The sequence below is a fragment of the Marmota monax genome, unplaced genomic scaffold, assembly GCF_021218885.2.
Source record: "Marmota monax isolate L192 unplaced genomic scaffold, Marmota_monax_Labrador192_F-V1.1 WCK01_AAM20220418_F8-fsc00053, whole genome shotgun sequence".
NCBI lineage: Eukaryota > Metazoa > Chordata > Mammalia > Rodentia > Sciuridae > Marmota > Marmota monax.
The window spans coordinates 13,079,252-13,094,746 of record NW_026693153.1 but is presented as its reverse complement, the minus strand read 5'-3'; the positions used below and the strand labels follow the sequence as shown (position 1 = coordinate 13,094,746).

Below are 15,495 nucleotides of genomic sequence, written 5' to 3'. Positions count from 1 at the left end.
CATTGGGTACAAAATTCTCAAATTCAGTGTATCATTTAAGTTCTCAAAAAAGGCTTCACAGTGGATCCACAAAATAAGTGCTCCCTCTAATTGTGTATTATATGATTAACTTTACATATATGAATAGTTATTTACAAATCATTCCTTTTAAGAAAATGTCTCTCATTCATCGACTAATGCAACTATATAGGTGTTGAAGTAGGCTAAAAATAAACCTTCAAATTCCTAGGGTGTACCATAGTAATTATCATCTGAAGTGAAGCATAAGAATGGTGTATGTAAGGATGGGGGTGTTTTGGTGAGTGAGTACATGAGGAGGTAGGACACTGAAATTTTAAGAGAAGCATATTTGTTGAAAAAAGTCTATTCTAAAATTATTATTTATTTAGGTAACTAATAAGAGGGATCTTTTTGTTCAATATTACAAAATTTATGTTTGAAGTGATAAAAACATTTTGGAAACAGTGGTGACGAGTGCACAACAGTGTGAATGTAACTAATGTCACTGAAATAAAAACTTAAAAATGGTTACAAGGAGCTGGGTACCGTGGTGCATGCCTGTAAATCCCAGCAATTTGAGATACTGAGGCAGAAAGATAACAAGTTTGAGGCCAGCTTTAGCAATTTAAGCAAGGCCTAAGCAATTTAGCCACACTCTATCTCAAAAAAATGTGTGTGGGGGGTGGGGGGATGGGGATGTAGCTCTGTGGTAAAGCACCCCTGGGTTCAATTCCAATCCCCCCATAAAAGTGGTTAAAAAGAAATATTATATATAATATTATATATAAACGTTATATATAATAGTATATATAATATTTCTTTATATATAATAGATATAAATATAATATTATATATAATATTTCTTTTTAACTATATATATATATATATAGAGAGAGAGAGAGAGAGAGAGAGAACTTGCTCCCTCCCCCCAATATACATATGTACATTACACAATTGAAAAATTATTTTTTATTTTATCGGTTTTATCCATGATATTAAATTCATCTTAAAATTTTAAAAATTTTGAAGGAAGGTGTGAAATTATTTGTTTATCATGATAAAATTAAAAAAAAACCTCTAATATATTTAAGCTACCTAAGGCACACATGGCAAGACCTGTACAGACAAGGAAGGAGATGCAACTCGCAGGGGCTAGCTCAAATCCATGGGCAATGACATTACTGATCAATATTTCTCAACTTTCTCGTGCTAGAGCCTCATTTATTTATGATAATAGAACTACATTATGTTCCACTTAGAATTAATGACTTATATATGCCTGAAAGCTTGGAATAAAACCTAAGGTTTTTAACCAGTGTCATTGTTTCAGTCTCATGGAAAAAATCATCCAACTGTTTAAAGGCAGTTTAAACTTCTGTCTCTCTTTTGTATACATGTGTTTTTGCTTTCAGGCTGAAATTTTCTTTTATCTTCAAATATTATTTAAGTGATGTTAAAATATGTTTATCTTGCTTTTATTGTACATGGAGGTCTCCAACTCATATGTAGTTTTAAGAGCCAAATAGAGTACATCATATTAAAACTAAAGACCATGCATCTTAGATAATTTTATTCTGGGAAGAAAGCCAATGATCACCAAATTGACCAAGCTAAATTAAAAAGTAAATAATAGGAGTGCTACTGTCAAATAAAACCAATGCTACTGAATATCAGCTCAGGATTCAAGTCCACCCTCTCCACCAGCAGCCTTGATACCACCACCATTCTACCTTCACAAGATGCTGATTTAGGACTGTATCTGTAACCTTCAGGGCATTCACATTCAAAGTCTCCTGGGAGGTTCTTGCACACAGCTGTGCCACAAACATTTGGCTTCAAGGAACATTCATCCACATCTATAAATTAAAACAATAAATTAAAAATAAGAAACATTTTTCCAATAGCAGAATATGCCGAAAAATCAACCCTCAATTTGTGTTTCCTGAATCTAATTTATACAATGAGATCACAGACTAACTTTGGAACAACAAAATATTAAATCAATCATCACATTTTAATTCACTAAATATGATTTGTTTATATAAATTCATACGAAATTTGATTGATATTTGACATGTTTCTTTATCATTACATAAAAATAAAGAGGGATTTAGTTGGGCTGGGGATGTGGCTCAAGCGGTAACACGCTCACCTGGCATGTGCGGGGCACTGGGTTCAATCCTCAGCACCACATAAAAATAAAATAAAGATGTTGTGTCTACCGAAAACTGAAAAATAAATATTAAAAAAAACACACACACTCTCTCTCTCTCTCTTAAAAAAAAAAAAGAGGGATTTAGTCATTTTCTTACCTACCAGGTTAAGGTATAAAAATAAATAAATCAATAAGAGACTCAACTATTTCTTAATAGTTTTCATGGATACGTCTAAATACAAGTTTCTGAGACATGGTCTTGAAAGTATCTTCATTTCTTAGTATCACAAATATAAAATATGAGACTGCTTATCTGTTTTAGCTTCTTGGGAAATAGACATGTAATCTGTTCACTATAATTGTTGCCTGAAGTATTCAACAATGAATCACATTTAAAATGGGATTGAAAAAAAATAAAAAATAAAATAAAATGGGATTGAAGGAGGTCTCAAAGTATTCATAAAGCTGCTGTTAATCTAATACAAATTTTAGTGTCAAATTAATATTCCAAAAATTTCAGATGCGTTTATTATATTACATGGTAAAGTAAGAGATAAAATATGGACTGTAACTAGTTACTAGATAAGTTTTTACTTAGGAGGAAAATGAAACAAGTAACAGAAAAAGTCTGATGGAGATGAAAGTATTAGTGAAATTTTCTCACCTGTACTCATTGGAGAAAGACAAATTCAAAATTGAAAATGTATTTTATATTCCAAAAATTGTCAGGATTTTTTTTCCAAAGAAGAATAACTAAAACTTCAGACTTTATTTAAAATAATTGCACAAAAATAATGGAATCAATACCTTGTGGTAAGGGAATTTTTCTATATTTGACTGTATCAATATCAATATTCTGAGTGTGACATTGTACTATAATATTTAAAGATGTTACCAATGATAGAAATTGGCTAAAAGATACCTGTGATCTCTATTATTTCTTACAACTTAATGTGAAACTTTAACTACTTTTAAATAAAATTCTAAAGAAGAATAAAATTTCATATCTTTAAAAAAAGCAAAAACATACAAGTTATTTTGTTTGAGTATTACTGAAAGGAAACACACAGATCAATTGAATTTAGGTTATAATACACAGCTTTTATGATTTTACACTGACATCTAATGCCTGTTGAAAAGGTTTATTTTTTCACATTTAGGAAATTACTGGCAACTTGATCCCAAGCATTTCCACATCTTGGCAAATGTTCCACTGAAATAGTTTTATACATATTTTTCTAAAAGCTCAGTACTCTATTATGAATGTATCATGGGATAAGGACTATGTAAGTGAAAAATATAAAAACATATGTTCTGGTCAACAGGGACATTCTTATTTTTTAAAGGAGGTTTTATAAGTATCTGTGTGTTTGTGTGTGTGTGTATGTGTATGTGTGTGTGTGTGTTAATTCAGTGGATACGAATTAAATACATTTTAATTTTAAAAAGTCACAAGTTATTTAAAAGAACAGTCTAGTATTTATAGGTAAAAATAGGAGTGGGTCCTATTTATACAATGAGCATGGTTTCCAGAAATTATGATGGTTTTCTAATGAGACCATTATTCTAATTACCTGAATTTTCTCATCTAGGCAGAAAAGATATATGTTCACAAATTGGATAATGGTCTAGAAGAAATTGTTAGTAAACACAGTTTACTTCAGAGTAATATAACTAGACTTTAAATAATATAGCAAACTGGATAATCTAAATACTATGATGCAGTAATGGACAAATCATTTCTTGAACATGAATCCCATGTAGGAATTTACCAAAATCAATATGAATAGGGGGTTGATCAAGAAAACTTCACATTTTAGTTTACTGAAATTTTTTATTCTAAGAAGGAAGAGTAGGAGGAAGAGGAGAAAAAGAAGAAGAAAGAGAAAGCATAATAAGAAGAGGGAAAAATTGTATTAAATGTTTCTAGTTTCTACAGATAAAATCTGGTTCCAGGCTGGGAAATTTTGGTTTTACTTAATCACATACCTAGCACAAATTAGAGCAGTTTAATGGAAGTTACAGTATACAAGAGAAAAAAGTCAAAATTTGGGGAACAGGGAAAACAAAACAAATATAGTAGTGAAATGTCTTGTTATAAAGCTACACTGAGAGTGATCATGTAAGTCTGAAGGAAAAAAAAAAAAAACTTAGGAACAATAATGTCCTCTTAAGTAGGAAAAGAGAAAGAAAACCAGATCTTCATCATTTCCAAAACCACAAATACAAAATGAGGTGCAAAATAAAGGGTTTATTTTGGAAATCTTTAGAGTTACATTGGTTTATATCTCAGAAATTTGGAAAAGGAATAATAAAATTCAATGAAAGAGGTTATTAAGGATGGTCGTGGAAGTCTTTTTTTTATAGTTTTTATCTTTTTGAAATAAAGGGAGTAATATTAGGTAATATTTGAAAACAAAGGATACAAAATGCTTTTTACAAAGTCTGAAGCATGCAAAGATCTACCTGGAAAGCTCACTTTATAATAAATTTTTTCTATTTTGATTTATAATAAAATTATTGAAATATGCATACATACATGAGCACCCACACAATGAGAAAATGAAAATATTCTTGTTATCAGTATTGTAAACTAAAAGGTAATCCAATAGTATCACCAGGCTTCAAGGTGGATAAAATTGTATATATACTATAAACACAATGAGAGCATTTTCCAAGAATTTCCTGAGGAAATTCCTCTAGTTGAATGTTGTTCTTACACAGTAAATACATTTTTATTCTATTTTCTTATTCTTACCTTTACAGTCTTTTTTATTTGAAAGCAATATAAAACCACTTCTACAGGAACAGTGGTAACTTCCAGGTGTATTATCACAAATCTGGCTGCAACCACCATTTACATTTGAGGCATCTTTGCATTCATTTATATCTACAAAGGAAAAATAAATTATTTTTCAAATAATATGACCTGTAGGGAACTTTTCATGTGTCCAAATCAGATGAGCTAAATTGGAAATTATACATACCAAAATCACACTTTTCTCCTTGCCAGCCTGATTTGCAAATGCAAGTGAATTCAGCTTGGCCATCTTTGCAGCTCTCATATCCTTCTTCATTACAAGGCAGAGGATTGCACTGGTCTGGAATAGCTGAAGGAAATGGAGACCTATTTAATTTTTATTTCATGCTATAGTGAAATAAATTTGCCTTTCAATAGAATTTTTTATATGAAGCTTATAACTAATGAAAAAATATGACTCCTTCCTTCAAATAATGCTTTTTCAAAAAAAGTGAGTCCATTATACAAACATTTGAGTATTTTATGAAAGAACACTACTATCATATTGCAAGTATATATAATATTTTATAACTATAATGTAGATTTTTTTAAAAAACATATTGCCTTTTTTGATTCTAAAAACAATTCCATGACTAAAGCAGACCAAAGAAACCTCTCTCAGTAGCAATGGGAAAAAAGAACTTGGGACTTCCTAATTGGGCCACAATAGAATAAAAGGACTTAGTTTATCTTCATGCCTTCAATAAGTAATCTCATCAAAATATATAAAATAATGGTTTCCAAGAATTGCAGAAATCTGATTCCTAAGGGAAAGTAAATTAAAAAAATAGAACTATATTCCTGTCTGGAGATGTCTGCATGCAACAGTGCAGGAGTCAATTAGAGCACTGGTCTCCCCAGATGGAGAAGACAAATACTAAAGTTTGGGAAGGTCAAAGAAGAACTGAGAGTGGGGATACATGGAGAGAGAAGGGCAGAGACTAACTCTAGAGATCTAGGGTCCTCAGCTGAATAATGACTTGCACAGGACAATTTCCAGAGCTCACATAGGGTTAGATGTGGTTCATTTTAGACTAGCCAGACATTAAAATCTCAAGACATATATATATATATAAGGAATCAGGTAGAAACCTCACAAGGTTGATAATCCTCTTATTAGGGTTAAATTAGCGTTATGTTTAAGGCTTCTTCCAGGATGCCTTAATCAATCTTAAAATCAAGCCACAAAAGATTTTTTTTTAACTTACTCTAAGTTACTTAGCTGAGTGTCAGACCCAAATCAAAGACTATTTGGAACAAGACAACAGAACCCAGAACTAAACAACATGAACTTACTTCTTCTTTCTTGGCAATTACGGTACCTTGCTCCTTGTTGTCCAATGTCTAAAACCTGTTGTTCCACATATTTGACCACTTCTATTAATTTAAGGAAGAAGAGTAAATCTGATCCTATTACTCCATATTAACCCTAACTGGAAGTCCCAAATCCCTTTTCCTATTGCTACTGGGAATAGTATAGTTTGTTCTGTACAATATACAATCAAAAATTACTAGTCATTCAAAGAAACAAGAAAATATACCCTACAATCGAAAGAAAAATTCACTGATGAAAAATATCTAGGAATGAGAGACATTATAAAAAGCAGAAAAATAAGTCAATATAACTATTATAAATGCATGCTATATGCTCTAGTAGTAAACATAAGCATGATAAAGCTATATAATAGAGTCATATAGGACTTAGAGACATGTAAAGTACAATATATGAAATGAGAAATAAATGAGATAGATTAAAAGTAAATTATACTTAGCAGAAGAAAAGAAGAATAAATTTCAAGACACAGATATTATCCAAAATGAAAACAAATAAAAACAAAACAATAAAAACCCAAAACCCAGAGTAGCAGTAACTTGTCAACCAACATCAAGTGATCTACCATATGTGCTGTTAAAGTTCTAGGAGAAAAAGAGAGAGGTACGGAAAAGGAAAAAAAGAGTAAATATTGATAAATAACTTTGGTAAATTAATTTTCCAAATTTGATGAAAAACTATGAACCCAAAGATCGAAGAAGCTCAACAAAGCCCAAGTCAAATAAACTTAAAAATACAATTTCAATTTAAATTACAACCAGTGACAAAAAGAAATCTTAAAAAAGTCAGACTGTTATGTTAAAAGTATAAATGGTCTGTGGTCTAACACTTCCCTAAAAGACAGACTGTCAGATTAGATTAAATAGCAAGAGCCAAAAGACACTCACTTAAAATAGATTTTTACTTTTATCACAATAATAAGTTAAAAGTTACTGAATGGAAAAATAAACCATGAAAAGATTAATCAAAAGATAACCCCAGTGACTATGTTAACATAAGATAATGTTGATTTTAGAATAAGAAATATTAGCAGCGAAAATACATGTTAAAAATTGTAAGACAAAAAATGTATTAAAAAGTATTATAGTGCTGTTTTATATTTTCTTCATAAAATATCATAGCAAATTTTCACTATCTTAAATGACGTGCCCATTTCTTTCTTTACTTATTTGGGGTCTCTTTCTCTCTGCCTTCATTAGACAGTGCAATGATCGCTTGTTTCCTACACATCTGAACACCTGTTTGTCAATTCTTTGTAGTTATTTGTACAAGTTCTTCCCAATACATTCCCCTTAGCCAGAGTGAAATGTCTGTTTATAAATCCATAATTAACCAATCTAACTAAAACCTAATTAATTCCAGAATTTTAAAAAATTCTCATAAAACCAAGGTATTTTGAAAAGTAGTAGTAAATTAGATATTAGTTTAATGATAATAAATAGTTTGTTATCAAACTATTATTTTCCAAGCCTTTAATAAATAGAAAAAAGAAAAAAAGATGAAGTATGAACTAAATACATGTGATCAGGCAAACTGTTCAACCTACGTAATGACAACCACTTTACACTAGAGAAAATGAAAATAAACATCTAGATTAATGCCAATGCTACAAGTAAAATATCCACTGAAAAACTTCCCAATTTACATCTTGCATTTTTTCTCTTGGACTCTCAGTTGGAAAATTGGCAAATGAGAGAAATATTGTCAATTAAAATTATCACTAGGCTTTAAGTAAATTTCAGAGGCTAATTTCATCCACATAACATTTTTCACATTTATAATACTGATGTCCCAAAGTTCATAGAATAAATATGACTACTTTGATCTATCAATCAACTATGACATTTGGTCCATACTACATGATTGTGTATGTAACAACAGCTAAACTAAAGCTGCTAAGAATAAAATTCCTAAAGTCAATGACCTAGCCCTTACTAAACAAGAACTTATTTGAGGGCTCATTTGTTGATTTTTGAACATCAGTTTATATTAACATGATATATTTTACTTGCAGGGTTTATATTTTGCTTTGTTTTGTTTTGGGAATCCATGGTAGAGTGTTTACCATTGATACAGCTCCTTAGGTCAGGGTAAGCATTAGATGATTGACGTGCAGCAGTGAACAATCCAGCTCGGAAGGAGCCAAGACAAGCTGTAGAGAAAAACAAATATAATCTTAGAGCAGCCACACTTAGTTGATTTGCAATCATGGTAGAAATTATTCTGAGAGGTAAGATTTTATGCTTCTATGGATTCACAAGATTTAGTATTCAAAATATCAACCTTAAATGTTTTCATCAATTTTTTTCTGTCAAAGTTGAGTAGAACATACTGATTAAACCAAAAGACTGTTTATAAGATTTAAGTAGTATATTAGCTTTAAGTTTCCACATTTAAACAAGAGGAAAGGCACAGTACATTGTTATGCTGCATGATTCATGTATATCTAAAATATACTTTGATGAACACTGAATATTAAAACATTATAGGATACTATATAAGTTAGTTGAATAAAAACCAACACAAATGCATAACCTCTAAATTGTCAATGGTCTAAGAATATATAAGAACATGTATAATATGGGGAAAAAATATTTGGATGCATTTTTAAATTCAAAGTTCTTCTGGTTGTTCTTCATTGAGGAGTATTAGAGGTGAAAAAGTAATCAAGTTGCCACTGAAGAAAATGGGTCTGGCATATTCTTAATGTCTCTTCTCCACTTGAGGGGATGAACTACTACTGTTTAAGCTGAATCAGGGAGGTAGAATTCTATAACTAGGTTTTAAAAAAATTTTTTTTTGTAATTGTAGATGGACAGAATACCTTTATTTTATCTGTTAATTTTTATGTGGTGCTGAGGATCGAACCCAGTGCCTCACGCATGCTAGGTAAGCGCTCTACCATGAGCTACAGCCCCAACCCTATAGCAAGGCTTTTATTACCAAAGTTTACTGATTGAGAAATTTGTTTTTGCTTCTTGTGGGAGATTATTCTGTGCTGATGCATTTTTTCTCAGCTATTCATCAAAACATTGTATGACGTATGGATGTAATTTAGTTCAATTCCTCCATAACATCTGAAATTTCTCTTTTGTTAGTATTAAATGAATATCATCAAATACCCTATTAACAAGAAGATGCAAACTCATTCTTTCACTTGATAAACAATCCATTTCAAAATTTATGTTATTAACATCATGATTTAATTCAGTTTAAAGTTGAAATCCAGGACACTGAGCATTTCTTTTATGCTGATCTGCTTTCAGGAATATTTGAAAACAAATCTTACTGACATGTTCCCTTTAGGTACTTTGAGGATCAGGATCCACTGACCATGAAATTTTTCTTAAAAGGTTCCTGTCAGTCCAGTCCTAAGACAGCACTGCTGATAAATATAGGTTTTCTAAGTCTTTGAGAAAGATGTTCAGAAGAGATAGAAAGTCTGCAGAATGATTTAAAAGGACTATCAGCTCTCACAAACTCAGCTTCTTTATTATCAACTTCCTTCATTATCACCAAGACTGCTGCTTCTATGTGTTCTTCCTATTCAATTCTTGCTACATTCCTATGCCAGCTGGGTGATTTCTAACTGCATCTTTCCATCATTATCCTATGATATTTTAAACCTGAGATAACATTTTTTCAAAAGACTTTTTTGCTTGTATTACAATTGTTTTTGTCGTGTAGATAAGTTGGGTTTTGCTCAGATTGTTGAATTTCTGGTTTATATCTTCTACCAAAAACTAACCATATCCCCATACCTGTATAGGTTCTCCTTTTGACCTCATTTATATTCATAATCACTTCACTGGTCCTTCAAACTGTTTGAATCCTTCCTTCAAAAGGAGTTTTATTGGACCAATTTGCAAAGCGAATAAAATCTTGGGAAACATCTGGAATGTCCCATTCTAGCTTCCTGTCTTACACAAGGTAGTATGAAATTAATTTCTTAGTTTCTGACTGGAAGATATTTCTGACACTTGGCACATCATGCTGTGGTTGAGATATCCAGCCTTCACTATGTCAAGTGATAGCACTCTTATTGGACAGCCATTTGAATTTTTAATTTCATTATGACTGAAGATGTGTTCATTACAAACCATTAAGGGAATCCAAAAGACATGGTAGTTAATTTATATCTTGCTGCACTGTCCTGCTAGATTAACTTACAAATTTTTGTGCCAAAATTTCCATTGTTGTTTAACTTTTGTTTTCAAAGGGGTCCAGGTGTAACTCTGTCAATAAAGCATCACCATTTCTGGGAATCATGGGTGTTATAATTAAGTCAACAGGAATTAGTGTTTCTGGTTGCTGAAGTTAACGTCTAATGTTACATACAGACTAAAACAATATTTGTATAATTGCTTAATATCACAAAGCAGGCATACTTCATTCCTTTTGTTCTGACTACCACTCTGTGAAGTTAAATATAGCAACCTGACATTTATTGCTAGTAAACTATGAAAAAATAGCTGAGAAAACAAAAATAAAACACTTAGGGACTTTAACTAGGGATTATTTAGTGCCCAAACTATACTTCCTAATAGCCACTGAAGGCATTTTATACATCACGGCATTGTTCAGATAGTCAACAACTTACTACACAAGATGGTGCTTTGGTTATCTTTTGTTGAACAACAAATCATCTCCCAAATGAGGAGCTTAAATAATCAGTATTTTGCTTATGATTTGTGAATCAACTATTTGAAAAGGGGTTTAGAGGCTGTTTTTGGAAGCTCTGCAGCACATGGAGACAGTCAGGGCAGTTGGAACTGGGTGAAAAGCCTTTCCAAGATGGTTATTTACTCGTGTCATAGAACTTGTGCTCCTCAGCACTTTCTCTCCATGTGCTATATCATGTGTCAGGGCCTCTCCTCATTGTTGACTCTCTTTTAGCATGCTGATCTCAAAGTCGCACTTCTTTCATGATGGCTAGCTTTTAAGAAGGAGAATGCAGAAACTGCTAGGTCATTGTACTCACTTGTACTAAGGGGCATTGTACTCACTTGTACTATATTCTATTGATCAAAGCCATCCTAGGGTCCACCCAAGGAGTAAAGAGTGGGGAGATGAAATCTACTTCTTAATAAGGAGGTGGCCAAAGACATTTCAGATGAATGTGTAGAATGGGAGAGATTTTTGCATCATCTTTGAAAAATTCAATTCATCATATATAGATTCAATGGTTTATTTGAAGTCAGTATGCATTTAAGTTTCCTGTTGCTGTTATGAAAAATCATCATGAACTTAATAGCTTTAAGCAATACAAAATTATTTTCTTTCAGTTATGTGTATCAGAAATCTAAAATAACCCTCTCCTCAGTCTATACCTAAAGGACTTAAAAACAGCATACTATACAGGACACAGCCACATCAATCTTTATAGCATCACAATTCACAATAGCTAAACTGTGGAACCAACCTAGATGCCTTTCAACAGATGAATGGATAAAAAAATATGGCATATATACACAATGGAATATTACTTAGCATTAAAAGAGAATAAAATCATGGCATTTGCAGGTAACTGTAGGTAACTCCATCCGGAGTTAGGAAGATGATGCTAAGTGAAGTTAGCCAATTCCAAAAAAACAAATGCTGAATGTTTTCTTTGATATAAGGAGGCTGATTCATAGTGGGATAGGGAGGGGGAGCATGGGAGGAATAGATGAACTCTAGATAGGGCAGAGGGGTTGGAGGGTAAGGGATAGGGCATGGGGTAATTAATGATGGTTGAATGTGATGATCATTACTATTCAAAGTACATGTATGAAGACACGAATTGGTGTGAATATACTATGTATACAACCAAAGATACGAAAAATTGGGCTCTATATATGTATATATTGTTGTCATATATAAATAAAAAATTTACATAAAAAAGTCTAAAAGGAAAGTGTCAGAAGAGGTTCGTTCCTTCTGGAGACTTCAAGGAAATGAATTCCTTGCCTTTTTCAGCATCTAGAGGCCATCAGCATTCCTTCCTCATTGTCTCATCCTTGTATCACTCCCAATTCTAGCTCCATCATCTCATATTCTACTATTGACTCTGACCTCCTATACTTTTTTATAATGATTTGCTGCATTATGGGAATACCCTTCAATAAACCTGGATAAAATACTCAGTTCAAAATCCTTAGTCACATCTGTAAAGTTCCTTTTGCATATAAGGTACCATCATGTGTTCTGAGGATTAGGACATGGATATCTTTGGGGAGTCATTATTCTGTCTACTATGGGGGGTTATAATATTTTCCATTGAAATAATATCTTCCATCAGGTGGTCTGTCTGAGGCCCTAAGAAACCTAAGCAGTTTTAGGTCTTGTAGGTGCTTCCCTTTGGTTCATACATTCCTTCTTTGAATCACCCACTCCCAATCACCAAAGGAAGAAAAAAATAGCTTATTCTAGTGTGGAGATTTTATTAGGATAACTGTGTTTGAGAAAACATAATTTTGAATCTCTGGACAAATCTGACAGTGAACAATAGCCAAAATTTGAAAGCCCTGGAGTAAGAAGTCCAGATGAAATGCTTCATGTGATGATTAGGACCCAAGACCAGACTACAATGTAGCTATGGCCCATAAGGTATCTCATATGTAGGCCTATATTAATGTGTGTGATAATGTTTTTATGAAAAAGTACATGTAGAATTAGTGGGAAAGTCATCTGCATGGCTACTCCAAACCAGTGCAATACAGAACCCTCACCTCCCCATTTCTCTTTCTTACTGTACAACAGGAATGGGGGAAAGTAAGGAGACTAGGAATGTATGAGTTGGAGAAAGGATGTTCCAGTTTTTGTATGCTGAGGAAACTTCCATAAGAAATGGAATTATAAATAGAAATTAAAGCCATCAGGGATAAAAAGGTTAAGAAATAGGTATAAAAGAAGATTCAGTAGTCAAGAAAGAACATCTCAGAGACAGATCTTGGTTCTAGATCATCAGGATTATTACATATATTTTTTCCCAATTAATTTTGTTAAGGACTTAACTATTTGGTTCCCTTTTGCCACCTTCTGTAGTGACTACTGTCCTAGTTAACTTAATTTGCAATTCTAAAAAAATTGGTTAGTCACTGCAACCTAATATAAAGTTGGATTATAACGGAGTCAAAGTCAGATGAATTTTTCTTTTCTCCAAGAATTTACTTTATACCCTCCCCACCTCGCCACTGGGTTTTTTGGGTTTTGTTTTTTGGTACCGTGGATTGAACTCAGGGGTACTCAACCACTGAGCCACATCCCCAGCCCTACTTTGTATTTTATTTAGAGGCAGGGTCTCACTGAGTTGCTTAGTGCCTTGCTGTTGCTGAGGCTGGCTTTGAACTTGTGATCATACTGTCTCAGCCTCCCTACCAACTGGGATTACAGGCATGCACCACCATGCCCGGCCCAGCTGCTGGTTTATAAGTCACAGAAGAAGAAATCATATAGAAATCTGAATGTTTGCTCATTTTGATGTCAGTAAAGTTATTCATACTTCTTTGATGGTAGGCTATTATTATTATTATTGTTTATAAAGCCCATCAGTTGCTTTTTTAAAAATACATACATTCTCCCATTCACTCTTAGGCAAAAATCCAAATGAGTTTATGTGTATTTTTAAAATTTGTATGTGTTCTTATAAAATACATATTTACAGTTTTCAGTCTATAAAGTTTTTTGTTTCTGTAAGTGGTTTTGTATTGCATATCATGTTCTCTAACATTTTTATTCAGTGATGAATGTTTATGATCTATTTATGCTATTACGTATTTGTTGCTTTCAACTACTAAGCATTATTCCCATAGTCCACAATTCTAGTTTTCTAATCCTCTCTACCCATGCTAGATAATCCAGATTGCCTCCAACTTCCCACCTCTGCAATAGTGCCGCAGTGGCATCCTCAGGGATGTCTCCTTGGTAGCTACATAAGAATTTCATGGAAATAGACACACAGGGTAGAATTGTGGTATCACTATATAGGCATGTAATAAATAATTCTTTGGGGTATACTCCCACACAGAGCATGAAGACTTCTATTTGCTGTTTAATGTTTGCCAGACTAATAAGTAATACATGATATCACATTTTTCTGAATTCTAATGAGATGAGACATATATTCACATTTTTTAAAAAATTAGAGTTAATTTAATTACCTCCTCTAAAAACTCTTCATATTTTATAACCATTTCTCTATTGATATTTTTTTGTTGTTCTTCTGGAGTTGCAAAAGTTTAAACACTTGTAAAAATCACCTTTCTGTTACCTCACCTCCACCTCCGTTTGTTTTTTCAGTTTTTACAATGCTAGAGATTGAATACAAGATTGAACTTGTGTATGCTAGGCAAATGTGTTACCATAGGGCTGCCAGACTTCCCATCTATCTTGTAACCTTACCTTTCATGGTTTTCTTGTAATGTTTCTTAATTTTTTTATAACCAAATTTATTAGTCATTTTGCCTTAAGATTTGCGCATATAAAGTTTTTCTTCCATGATATTAATCCCAAAGATATTCACCCACATATTTTCATAAATTAAACATTTTTGTCTATATTCTACCTACAATTCACATTTGTACTTGGTGGTAATTATTTTTATACTAATAGTTGGTTACTTTTCTCAATTCCATCTTCTAAGCAATCCATAGTAATTTGCAGTGTCATTTTTAGCAATTATTAGGTTACTATATATACATGCATCTTTCTATGAACTCTGTTCAGCTCCATTTAGGTCTGGTATTCTGACAATACCAAAGAGTTTTAATTCTACAGTTTTTTTTTAACCATTAATATTAGATCAGATGATTTTCCTTTTTAGCCTTTTGGTATGTGTGGATTTTTTTTCAAATCTTGAACTGAGTTTATTAAACTGCTTTTACAAAATTAAAACATCAGTGCTCTAAATCTGGGGAGAATGGATCTCTTTGTATAGCATCACTCAATTCAAGATCATGAAATGTCTTTCCATTATTTCAGTTCATCTTCAATGGCCTCAATTTGAGTTTTAAAATTTTCTCCATAGAGGTTTTATGTACACTTAAGATACTTCTAGATATTTTATGGAATTTGCTGCTTTTATGAATGGTATTGTCTTTTTAATTTTCTGCTGAACTATTGCTGTGTAAAAAAAGAGCTACTTGGAATTTTTATAGGGTACACTTAGAACTATCTAAATCTTTTTGTTCTAGTATTTTGCCTTTGAATTCTATTTCTTTTCTAGGC

The 15,495-nt window shown here is 32.3% G+C and overlaps 1 protein-coding gene across 1 annotated transcript in view; it reads right to left on the bottom strand.

Annotated features, from left to right (window-relative positions):
* The window catches only part of Pros1 (protein S), an 87,128-nt gene that overhangs the window by 22,059 nt on the left and 49,574 nt on the right, over nucleotides 1–15,495 (bottom strand). The window contains exons 4-7 of the mRNA XM_046455322.2: nucleotides 8,354–8,440; nucleotides 5,143–5,265; nucleotides 4,914–5,045; nucleotides 1,731–1,856 (exon numbers count right to left, since the gene is read on the bottom strand). Coding sequence (XP_046311278.1) covers nucleotides 1,731–1,856; nucleotides 4,914–5,045; nucleotides 5,143–5,265; nucleotides 8,354–8,440 — 468 coding nt within the window. The remainder of the gene's footprint in view (nucleotides 1–1,730; nucleotides 1,857–4,913; nucleotides 5,046–5,142; nucleotides 5,266–8,353; nucleotides 8,441–15,495) is intronic.